Below are 24,190 nucleotides of genomic sequence, written 5' to 3'. Positions count from 1 at the left end.
CAAATGAATGTGAAACATATGAAAGCATGAGTTACAAATTATGGTTTCTGAGAAAAAATATTACGCTGATGCAACATGTTCACAGTCAGCCCAACTTTACGCTAACATCATATGGATGACAGAACATTAAATTGATTAAAGAAGCAATGGAAAATTGGGCTTAATGCATGTATGTAAAGTCTCATCTCAGATTAACATGTGCTTTTGGCACTCTACGTAAGCGTTACAAATCGCCAAAATCGCACTAATCTTGGCGTTTGAAATTCCTGGTTTGCAATCACAAATAAGATTTTTATAAAATTGGTGATTTAAAAAAAGGGCCCATCTGATTTTCAAATGCACTCTCTAAATTCCTGTATTCAGGCCGTATAAATAGCAAGAAACCTCGACCTAAATACACAGATAACAATACAGATAACAGATAATAATACAGGCCAGGCCCAAGAGGATAATGACATCCCCTTGATTAGGTCCATAATCCACATGGCTGGTCCCTTAATTGGTCACGCTCTACTCTGCGAACAGACTTTTTCGAACATCTGGATTACTTGCATGGCGATTAACGTTGTAACTGTATCACTGAAGCATGCCGTGTAATGACGAGAAATTGTCAGGTCACCAAACTGTGAAATTCACGGTGCAATCGGTAACAAGAATGCTTATGAGAGCAGTATTAACTGGCGACTATTATTTATGATTTACAGCCACAAGATAATATTTGCCTGCACAAGTTTACAGTGTACACCATTCTCTATACACATATGCTATGTAAAACCCGTGTTTATAAGAGCGCGAAACTGTTCAGGTATTCTGTCAAATTCCAGGCATGTAAAGCGTGCGCATTTCAAAAGACTATGCGCAGCAATTAAATAAAGACGTGCAACTCAGTATATGCATACATATATGTTACGAGTCCAACTAATTTAGGTCAAAAGTGGACAATGTTATTAAATTTTGCAACTATCAATATCGGTCCTTCTTTATGCATTGCAAGAAGTTACTAAATGCCTGGTAAAAATATGACATTCATGTTTAATATCTTTGTAATTTATTGCATATTTACTGGTAAGTCAACGCTATTATCACACTATATGTACATTGAAAATCTTTACAATAACAATAAACAGCTCTGACTGGATTTGCTGGTTTTCACTCATAAATGTAGCACTATATGTTGACATTTTTCTGATTACATTGTTAATATATATGTGCTTCTATAATGATTAAATATATGATAAAAATTAACATCTCTTCAAGTAGAACAGTTTTGTACGTGCTTTCAAGGGATGGAAACTAACGTTTTACAATTGGTTGCTCACATGGGCAACCATCTTTAGTATTTTGGTTGCCCAGCTAAAGACCTACGAGCCCAGTACAATGTACATGTAGGGTCGTGTGTATATAAGAATTTCTTTAAATAAAATAAAAGATAAGTGAACAACAACATTGCTTGATTGACAAACTTTCTGTGTATTATGTCATAATATAAGTCTGAGCTAAATCATTTCATTGGCTTTGTTATTAATTATTAACTACCAGTCACCAATTTCATTAAATGTTTAAATGCACCTAGTCCAAAGAATTACATGTAGACGTAATCAGCAATGTAAATCTACCTCATATTTATAGGAGTAAAATGCACTGAATTGCTTAAAAAGCAAGTTGACCAGCCGGACTACTAACTTTTAAATTTGAGTTGCCCAGGCCAAAATGTATTGGCCCCGGGCAACCACTAATTTCCATCCCTGCTTTCTTTCTGTATTATTTAAGTTTTAATAACCATACTTTTTGGACTGAAATAAACATAACCATGTCCATAGAAGCTCAATGTCCGTCTACATTGTTCCAATGAGGCAATAAATGCAAATGGTAAATATACATGTCACTTATTCACAATTATCAAAGAATTCATTACTAACAAAATATACACCGGCATTTGTGTGTAAGATTGAAATGTTGAAATGATAATCACTTTGTGTTAAAAACTTTAATGATTAAAATGTCCAGTATCTGAGAACATACTTAGATTTCAATGTTTCAACAGTACATAAAAACAAAAGTTTTTTACAAAGGAACACATTTTAATGGTTATCCCATAATCATAATAAATACCTTTACATTTTGTGAGTACCTGGGCTTATGTTCTATGAGAAATCCAAAAAATAAATTTGACATAGGTGGACATTTTATATCAATTTAACTGTGCTAAATTCAATAATTTATGCTCTCAAAATTTACTTCAATGCATAGAATACTATTCAGTGTTGCACAAAACTATGCCAGAATCATGTACGTTCATATGAAAAGAATTGGTGATTTTCTTAGACAAAACTGTTAATTACATGTACATATTCAAAATGTATTATTGCAATATTCATTCGTTTTTTTAGGACCAAAGCTTGTTTCTCTTACTTTATTATTTATAGTAATTGCATATTTTATGATTCTGACTGCATTTATAAACTGTTTCATTTTTTGAGTATTTACAAAATCAAATAAGACGTTACAATATGTTTTTATGTAAAATCTGTTTTTATAAGCAAGTGTCTATTTCACCTATTTATTAAAACAGCATAGGTACTTATTTCCTAGTAAAGTGTATTTGTGATAATAAAAAATACATTCGAAGAGTTTTAATGCTGGAAAATTCAGAATAAATACATTTCTTTCTGTAAAGTGTGTCTTGTTTGCATTTTTAAGTTTATTAAATGCACACCAAATGCAGAAAAATACAATGCAATTACTGTTACATGTAATGGGCATTCAATACACTTTTTCTTGTAATTATAATTATATTTTTGGCCTGTCTGTCTGTCTGTTATTGTGTGTCACAGTGTGTCTGTCCAAAAACTTAACCTTGATCATAACTTTTGCAATATTGAAGATAGTAACTTGTTATTTGGCATTCTCATGGAGCTGCAAAGTTTGAGTGGTGAAAGGTCAAGGTCATCCTTCAACGTCAAAGGTCAAATATATGGCTTCAAGCAGTGCAGTAGGGGGCATTGTGTTTAATGAACACATCTCTTATTAACAATTAAAAATTACCTTTTATATAAATTTTCTTTGAAATGTGACACTTAAATGACATTTGCACTAATAATATGAGATGTAATTTGTGCTCATATGCTTTTTAATTACACTATACATGTATGATATCATTCGCATGATTCATGTGTTTTGCTTAAAAAAAAATTCTGCCACTTCTGTTTTGTTGTATGAAAATTACCCATAAAATTCATTTGAAAGCTCAAGAGATAAATAGCAGCATACCACACCCTGAGTTTTTACATGACTTGATGGTAATTAGTCCCCAATTCTATATGGCCAAGGGCAAATTTGCAGATTTGACAAATAAGTCTTTACTGGAATCCCAGAGACAGACTGAGTCTTTCCTTATACTTGTATTTATTTTAATTCAAGACCTGATTTGCTCTTTGGCGAATCTTAGTTGGTCACAGTATTCAACTGAAGTTTGTTTACTTTGTAGTTATTATATTTTTATATTTTTAATATCAGATAACATCTCTCTTCAAAAGAAGAGATTAATATTATTGTTTGGTGAATTCAGAAACAAGATCAATGCATCATAACATAAAATAAAAAAATATGTTATAGTAAAAATGGCAGTTAAAAGAACACTAGATCGTCTTCCTTAAATCTGAGATATGGTGATGTATTGGAATTTCTCATAAATAACGTGTCCCGTAGTTGTATAATTGTATAGTCACGAGTGGTGTCATAAATGGGTGCGGCGTGTAGAACTCATCAAGGTGCAGCTACATATGAAGTTTCAATGTTGTAGTAGGAAGCACTTAGATTTTAGAGCCAATGTTAAGGTTTTAGCAAGGCCGACAAAGATCTGGCTATGTCACTACCTCAGGTTTTCTCCTAAATCAGCTGAGCCAAAAATGAGTTTCACATTGTTTTAGTAAATAAGTAATGTAGTTAGAAGGACAGAATCATCAATTATTATATTTATTGAATATAAAAAAGTGCTGCTGGCATATTGGATGTGTTCATCTAGCTATAAGGAGGTCCCTGTTTAATCCCCACTGGCAGTGAGTGAGGGTTCTCAAAATCTTTAAATATAAGGAATAAGTAAATTTTGTTGATTTGAGGGCTAAAAACCCTGAAATCTAATCGACCCTGGTTAAAGGCCAAGGCCAAATAAACCCGAGGGTGCATGAGCCTGCTATACTCTGAACAAGTATTGTGTCTACCCAGGAAACAGGCTTGAGTGTCTTACTAAGCTTTGGACTTTCAGTGCAATCTATCTAAAATTAACTGGTAAAAATAATAATTTTTAAAAATAAACATTCTGCACAAATTCAATTATTAACTTTACCTGTGTGCAGGAATCATTTCATTCTTGATGGTTAGTGAACTATGTCAAAAGCACCATAACTATGAAACACTAGAATTTTGAATATAACAATGTTCCACAGAAATGATGCTGATGATAATTCTACACGATTATGCATACTAGATATTTCCTAATTCCATTTTCACCAGCAATTCTACTACCAGTTCAATTGCTTTGAACACAGTTGAAAACAACACTATTCCACTCTAGAAACCTGAAAAATGTACTCAACTTCTCAACTTTTCGGGTCGTTCACTGTGTGTTTTTTCGAGCATCTTCCTGATTTTATCAGCGTTTAATAGTATTTCCCGCCGAAAAATTTATGTTAACAATGTCACAATCTACATGTTTGCTTGATACAAAAGAATACATGTCCCTGTCCGGTTTGAAGCACAAATCACATTCGGGCAGGGGTGCCGAAATTTTATCAGCCATTTTGAGTTTCAAAAGTAGTCCGAAAACAAAATGGTGCCCACGTAATACCAGAGGCTACCTTATGCAATAAATAGCCGGTTGGGTCCAGAGTGCATAAGTCCCCTCCGGTTTCACCGGTAGGGGACAATAAAGCAATAGATTTAGGTGAAAATCTTACATTACATATTTCATTTAAATGTGGTTTGCATTATACTTTATTACAATGCTTATATACATATATTGATATCAATAGATTTATGATAATAATTAAGTTGTTACACGTACACTCATCATATAGCATTAATTAACTTATGATGTGGCTCATCATCGAAACTCTGAAATTCGGCTACTTTTATTTTCCTTAGCGTCAACCTAGGCACTGGAATGACACTTTGCATTTGTATAGTATTTTTGGTTTAAAAGAAGTCTTTTCCAATTGAAGCTCAATTTCAGGCAGAAAATGTTCATGCTGTATCACAAACAAAAACTACTTCTTTTGTATGACACTTTAGAGGGTGTTTTTCTACCATAACAAAGGTACAGTGGAGCAGTATAAATTAAGTGTTGTTTTACCCATGAATTGCATTGATTACCAAAAAAACTATTTTATAAAATGCAATTTGCATTATAATGTTCTTATTACAAATCATCTCTCATTCAAAAATCCAAAAACACCAAATGGAGAAAAAATGAAAAGAAAAGCTATTAAGGTAGATTTTAGCATACTTATTTGAAAAAGAAACAAAAAAAGGAAAACCACCACAAGTAAGTGCAGAGAAAACAATTATAAATCAAGAAAACCACGCAAAAAAGCCACTTTAATTTTGCTTGCAGAGCCTGCAATTCAGAGGAGCACAAGCCAAGCAACTGCGTACAATAGTCTTAGAGACAGGACTCCAATGTCTGACCTTCCGGAAGAGGCGCTGGCAGCCTCCCCCTGCTGACACTGGGAAGTAGATGTTGATGTTGTGGTCCTCCGCATTTACCGGCTTCTCCACAAACGGGCGCTGAAAGCTCATGCCGTTTACCTCTATCGCATCTTCATTCTCCTCAAAAGTCCCTGTGGTTGAATAATTAACATGCATCACCTTTTTTCAAGAACATGGTATTTGCTTTTTAATATTGCACTGCAAATAAGAAGCTTTTGCTCCCAAGCTTTGTTTCAATGCAAATAATATTGTAAATGGTAAAAAAATGATCTAGATACCAACAACATTTCTGTCTTATTATAAGGATAAATTTAAATTTATAGAATTTATATAATATATAACTAATATCTTCAAACCAATCAGAGACTATAAAAGCCTATTCGGTGTAAACATTTTAGGAGCGTGATCACGCGTAAATATAACTTAAACACCAAATAACATAAACCAAACATCTGAAATTAGGACTTGTTAATAACACACACTTAATACATAATGCACAACAAGCTAATCTAGGATGACACTTTATGAACATGAATGAATTAATCCTAGTTGTCCAAGAGCGAGGTTCAATTCTATTTATGCTGATATGGTATCAGTTCTACTGATAAATGATTAGGTCCATTTCAATAAACATATTTCCACAGGCAAATTTGTTATCTAAATAAGTTTATTTTGCGAGCACTTTGAAAGTATACTTTACAGAGAGCTTGGTATAAAACACAGTTTGATATTAATTCAGCCCCTAAAAACTATCACTGCATTGATTTTCATGAGGCTTTTTTGTACTTTGCTTGGTTAGATGTTATGAAAGACTTTCTGCATATCAATTTTTTTATACCAAGGGGACTTGGGTATAAAATAATGCATCAGATCCCAGACTATCAAAGCTCCTTCGGAGAAAACGAAAGTTTATTTCTTCAATTCTTTAATTTATTAAATCTGAGATTATGTAAATAAACCATATGAATTTGAAATCAAAAATTTGAAATGAAAATTTCTTGGTAGTGCCCAATCAAAGAATTGAAGTAAAACTATTAACAAGGTGTTTATTTAACTGAGAGCATTTAAACACAAAACCTTCGAATATTAAGCAAGGAGAATAATTTTATAACTAGAAATGGCGCGGCAGAGGCCGACGCGTATCCCCACGCCATATGTTTGACCTAGGTGTGCCCCAGGGTTGGTAATGGGGCCATGCATAGTTGAGATTGACCGTATTGTCATAAGAGAGGTTCAGTATCAATTTGAAGTGAATCGGTGTAGAAATGAAGAAATTATAGTAAAAAGCAATTTTGGGTGGGTGTGGTCTTTGTGGGCGGGGCGCCCCAGGGTTGGTAATGGGGCCATGCATAGTTGAGATTGACTGTATTGTCATAAGAGAAGTTCAATATCAATTTGAAGTGAATCAGTGTAGAAATGAAGAAATTATAGTAAAGGCAATTTTGGGTGGGTGTGGTCTATGTGGGCGGGGCCCCAGGGTTGGTTTTGGGGCCATGCATAGTTGAGATTGACCCTAATGTCATAAGAGAAGTTCAGTATCAATTTGAAGTGAATCCGTGTAGAAATGAAAAAATTATAGTAAATGGAATTTTTTGGTGGGTGTGGCCTATGTGGGCGGGCGCCCCAGGGTTGGGATTGGGGCCATGCATAGTTGAGATTGACCCTAATGTCATAACAAAAGTTCAGTATCAATTTGAAGTGAATCCGTGTAGAAATGAAAAAATTATAGTAAATGGAAATTTTTGGTGGGTGTGGCCTATGTGGGCGGGGCGCCCCAGGGTTGGGAATGGGGCCATGCATGGTTGAGATTGACCGTATTGTCATAAGAGAGGTCCAGTATCAATTTGAAGTGAATCGGTGTAGAAATAAAGAAGTAAATGTAAAATAACCTAAAAAAATGAGTGATAATTTCTGACGCGGCCCCACCCCAACCGCTATAACTTTTGACCCAGGGGTCAGATCAAAATTCCAAATAGTGCAGGGTCGCACATATGCTCATAGCTACCATGTGTGTAAGTTTCAAGGTTCTAGTGCTTTTAGTGTAGGAGGAGATAGTGGCCAGGACGGACGGACAGACAGACAGACAGACAGACAGACAGAAGGACGGACGGACGGCGGAGATAACCACAATATCCCCACCTTTTTTTCAAAAAGCGTGGGGATAAATACTTTTCCAATGATCATGTTATGTATAATGTCCGGGAGTGAAATATGGTACAAGCCATACATATGCCACTGTAAAATGTTTTGGCTAAGATATATCAGCCCTAAAATGGAGAGCAAACCTTTCTCCTCCTCCTCCCTGTTCATGACAGCATAGCGGGGATGTTCTATGCCCTCCCGCACCAGGATCTTGTACACCTCACGTCTGCAAGGAGAACAATGAACATATCACTCAAGTGCATAACAAATATAATATCCTAAGGTGCTATTCTAACCTTCACAGGATCGTATACGCCTAATGTGAAAAAACACGAGAACTACACTATCAAAACATGTGGGGTAACATTGGAATAGCACTTAACAAGCTGAAATTTGTAAGCTGGCATACCATCATAATATATGAAATTAATCTAGCTATTATATGAAACATGTGTATCTAAAGTTTGGCATTCAAACAGTAACAAGAGCAGTGTCAGGACAGTGTGGTTACCATACTGCCTTTGCTCTTACTTGTTATTTGAAATTGGGATCAACTACTGATCTTATATTATGACCCATTAGACAAATGCCAAGTTTAAGCTGAATATTCTAAATCCAATAGTAGATACAGAAATACATGTATGTACTTGCACAATGACCTTAACCAGTATGGTCTCCTAGACATAAAACTTTGTCTGAGTACAAAAAGGTCATAATTCTGTAAACAAAAAGCTGGTAACATTGATGGGTATTGGCCATTAATCTTACATGATAACCTTGAAGACATATAGGAAGTTTCAATTGAATGTTTTTAGCATATATACATATTATTGTAAACAGTAATCATGAGCATCATCACAACATCAGTGTCAGTAATGTAAAGGTTATCATAAGAAATAGAACCACACATTTAATTGTGCTGAAAACAGTAACAAGGGCTGTTTGTAAAACATGCATTTTACTATTTCGAGTCACTGTGACCTTGACCTAGTGACCTGAAAATCAATAGGGGTCATCTGCCAGTCATGATCAATGTTCCTATGAAGTTTCATGATCCTCGGCGTAAGCATTCTTGAGTTATCATCCGGAAACCATTTTACTGTTTTGAGTCACTGTGACCTTGACCTTTGACCTAGTGACCTGAAAATCATTGGGGTCATCTGCCAGTCATGATCAATGTACCTATGAAGTTTCATGATCCTAGGCGTAAGCATTCTTGAGTTATCATTCATCCGGAAACCATTTTACTATTTCGAGTCACTGTGACCTTGACCTTTGACCTAGTGACCTGAAAATCAATAGGGGTCATCTGCCAGTCATGATCAATGTACCTATGAAGTTTCATGATCCTAGGCCTAAGCGTTCTTGAGTTATCATCTGGAAACCATCTGGTGGACGGACAGACCGACCGACCGACATGTGCAAAACAATATACCCCCTCTTCTTCGAAGGGAGGCATAAAAATGCCTACAGTTGAAAACATGAAATGTTATTAATGCATGATTTAAAGTTACAATACTGCATTTTCTTTGCCATATGGCATCACTGCTATAAGCTAGATGATAAGACTTCATTACCAGAGAGCCTCTCTACTATGACTTTCTCATATGCCTTGCAACATTGTTTATTTCAGGCCTTGGTGATTACTAGCAGATGCCAGCAGAAAGCCCCAAACCTTGATGTTGGAAACTAATTATGGCCTCTAGTCTAATGATAGTGCAGACACAGAAATTATCCCTTCACCTTTATTGCAGTTTCCTGATCCATTTAGTTTCAATTCCAACTGAAGTACAAAGCCAGTAAATACAGGATCTTTGTTTGCTTTTTGAGTACTGGTAATACAGCCACAAGTTTTTCTCAATGAACTGAGAAAATAAATATTTTCATGCTGGGGTGAATCTTAAGTAAAATTTCTCACTTTAATGGAAAAAAAATCACAGCATCAACCAGATAGCAACACATTTTTGTTAATGCTCTTTATTATTCTTTTCATGCTAGTGGCATTTAAGCCCATACTAATTTCCTGTTGACATGTGGTGTAGTAATAGGATTAAGAAATTGACATTCCTGTGGCATGTTGGATTTCGATGAATATTTGACATGGGTTAAAAATGTAATTCCTTAGTGCTGAGGCTGGTCCTACCAATAACTAAAAATGTATTTGTAAACAAGGTAAAACAGATTAATGCACCTTAAATTGCAAATTGCTAAAAGCGTGGAAACGAAAATGTAAGGGATAATCATTTTTATCTTGAAATGTAATTGGTAAGGAAAGGTGGCCTGGACAACACAATCCTAGATTGAAAATACTCTACATTTTCGTTTTGACAAAAAATCCATAAATGTTGGCAACATTTAATTCCTGTATTTATTCAGTCCAGTTTTCCAACATATATGGCATATGCTTCAAAACATGCCATACAAAGTTAAACATTTTCAAAATCTATTCAGCAGAATTTAGTTTGCATGTATTTTCTTTAAAAAACAAGAGATGTGTTTGTCAGTAACACAATGCCCCCTATTGCGCCGCTTTGAAGCCATATATTTGACCTTTGACCTTGAAGGATGACCTTGACCTTTCACCACTCAAAATGCGCATCTCCATGAGATACACATGCATGCCAAATATCAAGTTGCTATCTTCAATAATACAAAAGTTATTGCAAAACTTTAACAAAGGTTAAAGTTTTGGGACACACACATACAATGAATGAATGAATTAATTAATGACAGACAGACAGAACAAAAACAATATGCCCCCGATCTTTCGATCCGGGGGCATAAAAAACATTTATGCTGTTGCAGTAATACTAATGTTACATTTTCTTACATTTGTTTGTGCCAACCACAAGCTGATAATTGTATTTGTCCTGACTATAATCTGGCACAGTTTACTAATTGATCTGCCCTTCAGAGTTAACTTAATCAAGATACATATTTAAATAATGAAACACAATCTGTCAAGGAATTTGTAAGACAATCCATTTGTCCAAGGCAAGGTCAGCTCAGTCATATAATCACAGTAGCAATCAGTATTCTTATTGTTTATTTCAACAAGAGCTTTATTTGTGAAACACAATGCCCCCTACTGCTCCGCTTTGAAGCCATATATTAGACCTTTGACCTTGAAGGATGACATTTACATGACCTTTCACTACTCAAAATTTGCAGCTCCATGAGATACACATGCATGCCAAATATCAAGGAGATATCATCAATATTGCAAAAGGTAAAAGTTTTGGGACAGACACACACATACAATGACAGACAAACACATACAATGACAGACAGACCAAAAACAATATACCCCCGATCTTTCGATCTGGGGGCATAAAAACAGTATATTTTAATGCCTATTGGCAATACAAAGATACCAAGATTTATTTACCTATCCTTGAGTGTATATTGGGCCTCCAAGTCATTGACCACATAAGGATGGTAAAGGTTCTTGTACTCGATGGCTTTCTCTAGAGGGAAACCGGTCGAGAAGAAAGCTATGAAAGCATCCACCACGGGCCAGTCAGTCACTGCCTTCTGAACGATGGTCTCCTCATCCAATACTTCAATCTGAAATGTAATATCAGAGTTCTGAAGCAGGTTCAGTGCAACTCATATAAACATTAAATTATTTCCGTTACATTGACAACAAGGTGCCCATGATTGCCCTCACATGAGATTAAGGAAAACAAATTGTCTCAAACTTGACCAGGTGGCCATTTTTTAACCCCACTTGACCCAAATTCAAGCATGGATTAGGAATTGTATTGATAAACATTTTGACCAAGATTCATCCATATTTAGTCATAAATGAGGCTCTTAAGAGTTGTTATATGGATGTTCTTAGATTTGACACTGTGACCTAGTTAAAAACACACATGCAGTGCTTTCCACAGGATTTTTTTCAGAGGCCATTAGGGGTGAATTTTGAAGGGCAGCAACCTCCATATCTTAAGCTGGGTTACCACTGCCGATCAGATCAACTCGATCAAGCTCGACCAAGGGGTCGGGTACTGGTCTGGTTCGGTCGGAATGTGTGATTGGGGGCGGTCCGGTAGGTCGGCATTGGTCGGGCTTCCTACCCAATATTTTTTGACATGTCAAAAAATATCGAGTAGCGATAGGAAATGGATCGAGAAGCGCTCGGCAAGTGGTTGTGTATTAGTCGAGTAGAAGATCGAGTTTATAGTGAAGGATAGTGTGGCGATCGGATTGACATCTTTTACACAATCTCTACCCGATCCGCTCGACCTCTACCAGAGTTATTTTAGATCGCAACACGATCCTCTCGACCTCTATTCGATTTGATGTACAGATTTACTAGACTGCTACCTGACGGCTACTCGACCATACACGATCACTTCCCGATTGCTTGTCGACCATACACGAGCTCATGTCACTAAAACAAAACTCACGTGCAAAACGTCGTGCTTGTCTCTTGTAACTTTCTTAGAATCGGACGAGTAAACATCCAAAGATGCCAAAAAATGGCAAAAAGGCGACTGATACTGCTAAAACTAGTAAAACAAATCCATGATGATTAGGGAACAACAATATTTGAAGTTTTTATTCTCAAAGTTTCAATACACGACCGTTCGCGACTTTGTACATCTTTGTACGGCCATCTCGTGTGAAGATCTGTAGGCGATCGAGCTGAGGTCCACTTGGTCGAGCTGAGATCGTATAGGGCTCTTGTATAGGTCGAGATGATCGAGCGGAAATCGGAAAGATGGTTGAGTGGACGTCATGAATGAGTCGTGTGGGGGTCGTGTGTTATCGACAAGAGGTCGAGAAGAAGTTGTGTATACCCTTTTTAGTCGAGCTTGGTCAGGTTTGGTCGGAAAATTTTGGTGATTGGGATGATCGAGTTGGGAACCCACCTTTATTTTTTTTTCATTTATTTTTGACATTATTTGGTGTGTTTAAAGCCTATTCAAGCCTATACTAAGTCACTCATAACAACATTTATTTAAATTGTTTCAACCCTTTTAGGCATAATTAAGCATAATCCCAACTTGATCAATACCCCAACACATCCATATCAACCAGACTTAAAGGGACATTTTCACAGATTTTGGCATGTACACTGTAACTCCGATATAGTGCGGTCCGTTATAACGCTGTGTCCAATATTACGCGGGGGGTCCTTGGATCCCGTTTTTTCTCCAACCTTCCATTTCTGATTCAAATCCATGTTATGCAACTTCATGTATTTTCAGAAAATTCAAAGAAGCTGGCGATCACAGCTTGATTGCTTTATCCGTTCGTTTAACTGATTTGAATCAATTAAACGAGGTTAAACGATTAAATCGATTACCTGTTTATTTTTTGTATTTATCGTGTATTGTATTTCATTGTATAAACTATGGCTGTGTAAGTGTGTTATCGTTTATTATATGCTACACATGCTTGATAAATAAAAATATCTTTGTGTGTGTTTAATGTTTCAGTACGTATACGAAAAATAAATTAAAAAATCTTGACGATTTATTTACATGCTAACGCAGTGTAATTGTTAACAGAGATGCACTTAAATTTGTGCCAGTTATCAGAAAGTCCACGGAAAGCACGTTTTTTACATGCTGCGTATGACACAATAAAATATTTCTTTGTACATGTATCGTATTGCATTCAATCTAAATTTAAAATCGTTCGTCCAATGAAAGCTGTGTCCAATAATGCACTGTACTAATTTTTCTGAAAAATGGCGTAGGCATATGAATTGGTTAACGAAATTCGTAAACATATTTCTTGTCATAAATGTTTAACATTATTTTTTCGTAAGTGATGTTGTAATTATATTGGATTATCGGATAAATGTGCAAATTAGAAAAGCGGTATGTATACAATTATCGTTCGATTCGGTTTATATGCATGTATTTGCGGATGACAACACAGCATGACAATACACAGGACCTATATTATAGGATATACTATACCTGTTTTTATAGCCCAATTACATAAATAAGCTCAAAACTTATAACGCTGTCCGTTTATAACACTGTTGCGTGGCATGGACCCAGTCATCCGCGTTATATTGGAGTCACGGTTTATTGAAGTTTGTCATTAATTGCTTTATATTGAAAAATGTAAACATTGAATCTAAAAAGCTTAAGTAAAAAAACAATAATAAAATTAAACAAAGAAAAAGATGTAACCCTGAACTGGGCTCTAACCACTGACCCCTGGAGTAATAGTCTTTCGCAGAGACACTCTGCCATCCGCGCTCATACAATGAGCAACGTATTTTAAACTTTATATAAGCAATCCTTGTATGATCACAAAATATAAGGACAACAAAAGAACTCTCCAAATTATTCAATCGTTTCACACTGCAACGTTTTATAATTATCTGGTTTTAAAATTGTCATAAGATTTATATAATGGATATTTTAGAGCATGGTTAATGTTCAGTATTAGTGTTAACTCACAAATATCTGAACTACAAAGAAAATTTGCAAATGTAAAAAGGCCCCTATAATAACTGCATACTTACTTTTTTCCCATCTCTATTCATCACCTGATAATCCACTATATTCCACTTTTAAAATCAGATTCTGGTAAATAGTGAGAAGGTGTCTCTATTTATTATTTTGACAGATTCTAAAGCTATAGATCAAAATAATAAATAGAGACACACCTTCATACTTACATGACCTGTTAACTGTTAAACAGACTTCATATTCTTTCAGGTACTCCAATACTGCTGTTATACCTAAGGTAAGGACTGCCTGACAGACTTTGAATGATCATTGTTAACAAATTGAAGCATAGAAGACTAACAGACTTTTTATGATAGTCCTTAACAGCATTGAAGTGTAGATGCCTAACAGACTTTTTATGATCATTGTTAACAGCATTGAAGCGTAGATGCCTGACAGACTTTTTATGATCATTGTTAACAGCATTGAAGCATAGAAGACTAACAGACTTTATGATCGTCCTTAACAGCATTGAAGCGTAGATGCCCGACAGACTTTTTATGATAATCCTTAACAGCATTGAAGCGTAAATGCCTGACAGACTTTTTATGATCATTGTTAACAGCATTGAAGCATAGAAGCCTAACAGACTTTTAATGATAGTCCTTAACAGCATTGAAGTGAAGATGCCTGACAGACTTTTAATGATCATTGTTAAAAGCATTGAAGCTTAGATGCCTGACAGACTTTTTATGATAGCCCTTAACAGCATTGAAGCGTTAATGCCAGACAGACTTTGTATGATCATTGTTAACAGCATTGAAGTGTAGATGCCTAACAGACTTTGTATGATCATTGCTTACAACATTGAAGCGCAGATGCCTGACAGACTTTTTATGATAGCCCTTAACAGCATTGAAGTGTAGATGCCTAACAGACTTTGTATGATCATTGCTTACAACATTGAAGCGTAGATGCCTGACAGACTTTTTATGATAGTCCTTAACAGCATAGAAGCATAAATGCCTGACAGACTTTTTATGATCATTGTTAACAGCATTGAAGCATAAATTCCTGACAGACTTTTCATGATCATTGCTTACAACATTGAAGTGTAGATGCCTGACAGACTTTTCATGATACAATGTAGTCCTTAACAGCATGGAAGCATAAATGCCTGACAGACTTTGTATGATCATTGATAACAGCATTGAAGCATAGAAGACTAACAGACTTTTTATGATTGACCTTAACAGCATTGAAGCGTAGATGCCTGACAGACTTTTTATGATCATTGTTAATAGCATTTAAGCATTAGAGGCCTAACAGACTTTTTATGATAGTCCTTAACAGCATTGAAGTGTAGATGCCTGACAGACTTTTTATGATCATCGTTAACCGAATTGAAGCATAGAAGACTAACAGACTTTTTATGATCATTTTTAACAGCATTGAAGTGTAGATGCTTAACATACTTTTTATGATCATTGTTAACAGCATTGAAGCATAGAAGACTAACAGACTTTTTATGATCGTCCTTAACAGCATTGAAGCATAGATGCCTGACAGACTTTTTATGATAATCCTTAACAGCATTGAAGCGTAAATGCCTGACAGACTTTTTATGATCATTGTTAACAGCATTGAAGCATAGAAGCCTAACAGACTTTTAATGATAGTCCTTAACAGCATTGAAGTGAAGATGCCTGACAGACTTTTTATGATCATTGTTAACAGCATTGAAGTGTAGATGCCTGACAGACTTTTTATGATCATTGTTAACAGCATTGAAGCATAGAAGCCTAACAGACTTTTAATGATAGTCCTTAACAGTATTGAAGTGTAGATGCCTGACAGACTTTTATGATCATTGATAACAGCATTGAAGCGTAGATGCCTGACAGACTTTTTATGATGATTGTAAACAGCATTGGAGCATAGAAGACTAACAGACTTTTTATTATTGTCCTTAACAGCATTGAAGCATAGATGCCTGACAGACTTTTTATGGTAGTCCTTAACAGCATTGAAGCATTAATGCCTGACAGACTTTGTATAATCATTGTTAACAGCATTGAAGAATAAATGCCTGACAGACTTTTTATGATCATTGCTTACAACATTGAAGTGTAGATGCCTGACAGACTTTTCATGATAGTCCTCAACAGCATGGAAGCATAAATGCCTGACAGACTTTGTATGATCATTGTTAACAGCATTGAAGCATTAATGCCTGACATACTTTGTATGATCATTGTTAACAGCATTGAAGCATAAATGCCTGACAGACTTTTTATGATTGTCCTTAACAGCATTGAAGCGTAGATGCCTGACAGACTTTTCATGGTAGTCCTTAAGAGCATGGAAGCATAAATGCCTGACAGACTTTGTATGATCATTATTTAAAGCATTGAAGCATAAATGTCTGACAGCCTTTGTATGACTATTGTTAACAGCATTGAAGCGTAGATGCCTGACAGACTTTTCATGATCATTGTTAAGAGCATTGAAGCATAGAAGACTAACAGACTTTTTATTATTGTCCTTAACAGCATTTAAGCGTAAATGCCTGACAGACATTTTATGATCATAGTTAATAGCATTGAAGCGTAAATGCCTGACATACTTTTTATGATCATTGTTAACAGCATTGAAGCGTAGATGCCTGATGGTCTTTTTTGAGCATTGTTAACAGCATTGAAGCGTAGATGCCTTACAGACATTCCATGATCATTGTTAACAGCATTGAAGCATAGAAGCCTAACAGACTTTTTATGATAGTCCTTAACAGTCTGACAGACTTTTTATGATCATTGTTAACAGCATTGAAGCGTAGATGCCTGACAGACTTTTTATGATCATTGTTCACAGCATTAAAGCATAGCAGACTAACAGACTTTTTATGATCGTCCTTAACAGCATTGAAGCGTAGATGCCTGACAGACTTTTTATGTTAGTCCTTAACAGTATAATGAAGCGTTAATGCCTGACAGACTTTGTATGATCATTGTTAACAGTATTGAAGTGTAGATGCCTAACAGACTTTGTATGATCATTGCTTACAACATTGAAGCGTAGATGCCTGACAGACTTTTTATGATCATTGCTTAAAACATTGAAGCGTTACTATAGATGTCTGACAGACTTTTCATGATCATTGCTTACAACATTGAAGAGTAGTTGCCTGACAGACTTTTCATGATAGTCCTTAACAGCACGGAAGCATTAATGCCTGACAGACTTTGTATGATCATTGTTAACAGCATTGAAGCATAAATGCCTGACAGACTTTATATGATCATTGTTAACAGCATTGAAGCGTAGATGCCTGACAGTCTTTTCATGATCATTGCTTACAATATTGAAGTGTATACTGCCTGACAGACTTTTTATGATGGTCCTTAACAGCATTGAAGCGTAAATGCCTGACAGACATTTAATGATAATTGTTAATAGCATTAAAGCGTTAATACTTGATACACTTTTTATGATCATTGTCAACACCTGGAAACACTGTTGCCTGACAAATGTTTCATGGTGACTTTTTACCAGTCTTGACTAAGATTGCTGATTTTATTGTAATATTATTGCACTTAATGTTTTTTCCTCTCAAACACCTGATATTTAACTTCATTAGAATTTATAGATCATAGTATTTACAGTGATTTCAATAAATGACCCTGTTATATAGTAACTTCAGCCAGGGATCATATTTTTTTCGGTTTTGTCGGTCCTAGACCGATTGGGGTCATGAAAGACCGATTGAAAATCCTAAACAGTCGGTCCGATTCTGTTTGCTATTAAAATTCCCATGTCATGAAATGGATTACACAGTGTACATGCTAACACACCCTAATGACATTCTTATCTCGATAAGGTGTGCTAAACCATTCGCTGCAGTTTCTAAACCGGTCAGGACCGGTTTATTGCATGTCAGACCAAGAATCAAAAACTAGTGAACAGCGGATTAAAGACGCATCCGAAAAGACGCGTCTGAATGCACGCGCTGTAACTAAACAAAACATGCCAATACATTTTCCACCAGCGTAATAATCTGTTAATATAATTATGAATGAAAGTCGCGGATCTGATTGACAGAACAGCCGAAAGTTATTTTAATGGGCGGAACTTAACATAAAATAGTACACAAGAAAAATAAAATACATTAAATAAATCTTTAGTAAAACCGTGTTAGAATCGAAATAATTCGTGTACTTTATACTTTGTTGTTGAATAACTCACGACCGGAAAATTAGATGCGTGGTTTCAAATGCTTCGCTCTCGTGATTAAATCCCTACGCATCTAAACTATCGGCCGTGGGTTATTTGACAACAAATTATTTCTTAATTATTTGGTTTGTTGTTGTCAGTAGCCAACCTACGCACAGACATTTGTTTGGTTCAGTGCATGTTTGTAAGCTATTATCGAGTCGACAACAATTTAAAACATCGGTATAGACTTACACAGATTAATAATATTGACAATGATGAAAAAAGTCTGATAAAACAGCACACTAAACAACAATAAAATACCAAATGATAAAACCAGTTGAGAAAACTCGTTCCGTTTAAAAAAAATGCCTAAGGGAATTTTACTTGTACATGTATTATACCACCTTGAATGGCAAAACCAATGGTATATATTTTAACGTAATTTGTCATGATTTCGGATATACATTTTCAGATATACATTTTCTGATACTTTTCCCCATTTATATCCGGACCGATTGATGTTGCGGGAAAATATGATCCCTGACTTCAGCCTCCAAAAGCAAATAATGACTTGGGCACGTGATTGCTACATGTAACAAATGATGCAACTGTCTGAAGATAATTATGATATACATCTACAAAAACAGCCACATAATCAGTTACACCTATATTGAGACACTGGCATAATGATGTAATATTAACATATGCTCACATTAAGCCTAACGACATACAATATCAATAAAAGAAAATGTTCCCACAGCATTACAGCAGTAAAGGTTTATTCAACCAATTGTTTTACTACCTGCAAAAACATGACTGACGACTGATATGATCTCAGGTGAACAAAAGATTTGCTGCATGCTGTCAGGTACACTGATACCTTTCACGCTCAATTATCATCCCAAATTCACAATAAGGATTTTCAGCAGTGAACATTTACACTTCATTAGGATTTACGGCTATAAATTTCGAAATTTATGTGCATATATTATCGGGGCCTTTTTACAGATTTTTGCATGTATTGAAGCTTGTCATTAAGTGCTTTATATTGATAAATTTAAACATTAATTGGACCTAAAAGAAAACAAGAATAAAATTAAACAAGAGATAAAAAGAAATGACCTGTTTTTTGCAGCCCAAGATATCAATGGAACAAATGTTCTAACCAAGTTTCATGAAGAATGAACAACAAATGGCCCCCTGGGGGCCATGTTTTTCAACAGACCTGAACCATTTTTTAACTCCTCCAAAATATCATTGGGACAAATCTTCTGACCAAGTTTAATGAAGATCCGACAATAAATGTGGCCGCTACAGTATTAAGAAGGCAGATATTTATGAGCACAACGGAAGACAGAGAATTGACAAGATTTTACTATAGCCATATATAGCCATATAAGGAAAAATGCCCCGCCCCTTGGCAGCCATGTTTTTTAAGCAAACGTAACCATTTTCGAACTGATCCAAGATGTCATTGAGACCAATCTTCTGACCAAATTTCTTGAAGATTGGACAATAAATGTGGCCTCTAGAGTGTTCACAAGGTTTTACTATAACCATATATAGCCATATAAGGAAAAATGCCCGCCCCTCGGCAGCCATGTTTTTCAAGCAAACGTAACCATTTTCAAACTCATCCAAAATATCATTGAGACCAATCTTCTGACCAAATTTCATGAAGTTTGAACAATAAATGTGGCCTCTCGAGTGTTAACAAGGTGTTCCTATAGCCATATAAGGAAAACTGCCCCGCCCCCTCGCGGCCATGTTTTCTCACCGATCTGGACCATTTTCGAACTCGTCTGAGATATCAATGAAACCAATGTTTTGACCAAGTTTCATGATGATTGGGTAAAAATTGTGACTTCTAGAGTGTTCACAAGGTTTCTCTATAGCCATATAAGGAATACTGCCCCGCCCCCTGGCGGCCATGTTTTTCAACGGACCAGAACCATTTTTGAACTCAACCAACATATCATTTAGACAAACATTTTGACAAAGTAACATGAAGATTTGGCATCAAATGTGACTTCTACAGTGTTCACAAGGTTTTTCTTTTTTTTGACCTAGTGATCTAGTTTTTGACCCAGCATGACCCAGTTTCGAACTCAGTCAAGGTATCAATGGGACAAATGTTCTGACCAAATTTCATGAAGATCAGACAATATATGTGGCCTCTAGAGTGTTCACAAGGCAAAATGTTGACGATGCACGACAGATGACGGACAATTTTAAAAGGGATCAGGTGAGCTAAAAATGGAGACAACTCTGTCAATTCAACATATTTTTTCAAAAGCCATTTTGCAGTATCTTCCCTTGATATGCTAAACTAGAGTGTTCACAAGCTGTTTTTACTATATAAATATAAGGAAAATGACCCCCCCCCCCCCCCAGCGGCCATGCTTTTTTACCGATCCGAACCATTTTCGAACTCAACTGTCATATCTGACCCAATTTCATGAACATTCGACCAAAAATGTGACTTCTAGAGTGTTCACATGTTTTCACAATATACATATAGAGAAAACTGCCCCGCCCCCTGGCGGCCATGTTTTTTCACCAACTGGACCATTTTCTAACTCTTCCGAGATATCAATGAATTCAATGTTTTAACCGGGTTTCATGATGATTGGGCAAAAATTGTGACTTTCTAGAGTGTTCACAAGGTTTCTCTAAAGCCATATAAGGATTAATGCCCTGCCCCCTGGCGGCCATGTTTTTCAAAAGACTTAAACCATTTTTGAACTCAACCAACATATCAATTAGACAAACATTTTGACAAAGTTACATGAAGATTGGGCATCAAATGTGACTTCTACAGTGTTCACAAAGTTTTTCTTTTTTTTACCTAGTGACCTAGTTTTTGACCCAGCATGATCCAATTTCGTACTCAGTTGAGGTATCAATGGGGCAAATGTTCTAACCAAGTTTCATGAAGATCAGACAATAAATGTGGCCTCTAGAGTGTTCACAAGGCAAAATGTTGACGACAGATGACACACGAGGGACGACGGACAAAAGGCAATTACAAAAGCTCACAATATAGCAGGTTGTGCTCAGGTAAGGTAAAAAGGAAAAAAAGAGCAACCCTCAGCAGGGCTTGAACCACTGAAAGCATTCATTTAATTTGTACATAAAACTTCATGGTTTGTAATCGCATTGCATACCTCATTATCATTATTGTTGTTTTGTGGATTTGGATCATAGTGTATAAAGGAGTGGAGGAAAATAAAATGTCCTTGTTATGGTTCAACATTTGGAGTGGGTTGAGTTGTTGGATGTTATAAGTATGATACCTAAACTAATTGACCAGAAATGCCTCTGGTGCTCGGACAATGCACCACTTACAATAAGGACAAAAGCACACCAAAAACTCACTATGATCATAGTCACTTGCGTTTATTAACCCATTTATGCCTAGCGTCTAGACAAAAGGCTTTGGCAAACAGCGTAGACCCAGATGAGACGCTACATGATGCGAAGTCTCATCAGGGTCTGTGCTGTTTGCTTAAAGGAATTTCTGTAAGAAATATTCTAAATATAGAAATAAATATAAATTTATAGACAACCCTAATTTTGGAAATTAATTGATCCAATTTACAATGATGGGATAGTCCACTAGGCATAAATGGGTTAACTAAGGAACAATATGCAGACTGGATTCACAGGTTGCCCACCAACAGTCTGACCAAGCAAAGCTACATGTACCTGTAGGTGCTCAAATCTGGACAGACGTCTCAGTATCTCCTTCATGGGCTTCGAGTTAACCTTCTTGGCCATGGCACAGATGCCCACCTTGATGGCCTGCCCCTCAACATTGCGGTGGAACTGCAACAATACACCAGTGTTGTTAAGAAAATACAGAAAACAATTGAGCTTAGCTCTAAGAAAACAGGGCTTAAAACATGAATATAAAGTATTGCCTGTGCGGTATGCTGAAACTTTCCTTAATTCTCATTTTAACAAAAATTCAGTTAAGGCAGAGAGTGACATCTCTGATTAGCCTGTGCAGACTTCACAGACTTATATGGGATATAATTGTATGCAAATGAATTAAGCGCAGAGTTAAAATAAGGCTAGAAATCAGCTACAATATTTCAATCAATTTGGGTGGACCAGTACTGGCAGTAGTTATAGGATAAACCAATCATTCCAGTCATTTTCTCTGTCTGTCTATCAGTTACATTATAATATTCTACTCATCGCCAACTCCTGCATACCGGTAAGAGCCTGACAGTGGGCGTGACTTCATGAACATAACAGAGAATATGATTGTGTTTTTCCCAATTTGCCATAACTATGAAATTTTCACTTGGCAAGCAAATAAATGATTTTCTTGATGAAAATTTGCAGAATTTGAGGTGAATACCATTTTTGGATCCACTAATGATATGCCAGTTGTAATAAATTACATAAATCATTAGGCACTTAATCCCATAATGCAAACATTTGTCTTTTGTTTTCCAACATGGCTGCAAACAATGATTTTTTAAATTCAGACAAAATTATTCAACATTTAAATTTAATTCTCAGTTTTCATCAAGCAATTCTTTAAATATAAAAATCTCTCAGATAAGCACTATACTATTATCAAACAAGAGCTGTCTACATAGGATGACAAAGCCCCTGATAAACACTTTGATAGAAGTTATGAACATTTTTCGAAACCAAAATGCAGATTTCAAAACCTAAACGCGGACCCTAAGTTCAAGGTCAAGTTCAAAGGGGTCAAAATTTGTGTGCACATGGAAGGGCCTTGTCCATATACATGCATACCAAATATGAAGGTGACATCTGAAGAGACATAGAAGTTATGAGCATTTTTCAAAACCTAAACGTTAAGTGTGACAAACAGTGTGATCACTACCGGTATATGCCCTCCTTCGGGGGCATAAAAAGAAATTTACCCTCTACAGTATAATGTTCAGAAAAGAAAACAATAACATACAGTAGCAAATTGAGTTGTGAGTGCAAAGTAAATGTCCTTATATTACATATACATCAAAAACAACATAAAAACCCAACCAACCAAACAAATACCTGAAGTTCTGAAAGAATTCAGTTCCAAAGATAAAATTATAGTCCTTTTACAATGAATAACGATTGACTACAATATTATGTGTATACAATTATCTGTCAATTTTCAACAAAATTGTATCATTTTTTCAACTTATAATTGCCATTTACATAATATACTATGCCAATAATATTAAACCCCCTTTTCTCAAAGTGCAGCTCATTTGTTTTCTAGATTAAGGCTTGATATTGCTATCTTTCACTTCATGTACATAAAAATGACATTAATAATTTTGGATCACTTGTTCGCGTATTCACATGAAATTGCCAGTCAATATATGTCTAGTATCTAGCCTGTTAATATTTGTAAACTTGCCAGACATGCCACAAAATTAAATTATCTAGCTAAATGATGCTTTAAAGTTTCAGAAAATATGAAGATAAAGTCGAAGAAGATGACGATAGTATTATTTGGCCCAGTTAATTATTAAAGAAAATGTATAATCATTAAGTTCTATAGAATTTAATTTTAAATTATCATTTTCAAAATGACATTTTGTCTCATATATCTCAATGGTATTTTTGTTGCTTTTATATTTTCAAATTAATTGCCTGAAATAAGCTAGTTTAAGACATAGGACCTATTAAAAAATATGATAAAAAGGTTAAAGTCCGATTACATTTTCAAGATTTAA

At 35.6% G+C, this 24,190-nt stretch overlaps 1 protein-coding gene across 17 annotated transcripts in view; it reads right to left on the bottom strand.

The window, feature by feature from the left end:
• The window catches only part of LOC127836381 (inositol hexakisphosphate and diphosphoinositol-pentakisphosphate kinase 2-like), a 139,226-nt gene that overhangs the window by 78,022 nt on the left and 37,014 nt on the right, over positions 1-24,190 (bottom strand). For 14 of the 17 annotated variants that reach the window (XR_008028743.1, XM_052363089.1, XM_052363080.1 and 11 more), the window contains 4 exons: positions 22,188-22,307; positions 11,237-11,415; positions 7,992-8,074; positions 5,653-5,837 (listed from right to left, as the gene is read on the bottom strand). Coding sequence is in view for 16 of the 17 variants with exons in the window: in XM_052363089.1 (XP_052219049.1) it covers positions 5,653-5,837; positions 7,992-8,074; positions 11,237-11,415; positions 22,188-22,307 (567 nt within the window). In the remaining variant the exon portion in view is untranslated. Of the gene's footprint in view, positions 1-5,652; positions 5,838-6,062; positions 6,212-7,991; positions 8,075-11,236; positions 11,416-22,187; positions 22,308-24,190 lie in introns of those variants that run through there. The other 3 variants (XM_052363041.1, XM_052363036.1, XM_052363110.1) reach the window with 2 other exon arrangements.

The sequence above is a fragment of the Dreissena polymorpha genome, chromosome 1 (assembly GCF_020536995.1).
Source record: "Dreissena polymorpha isolate Duluth1 chromosome 1, UMN_Dpol_1.0, whole genome shotgun sequence".
NCBI classification, from domain to species: domain Eukaryota; kingdom Metazoa; phylum Mollusca; class Bivalvia; order Myida; family Dreissenidae; genus Dreissena; species Dreissena polymorpha.
Note: the sequence above shows the minus strand (reverse complement) of the source record. Positions and strands in the feature narration are given on the sequence as shown.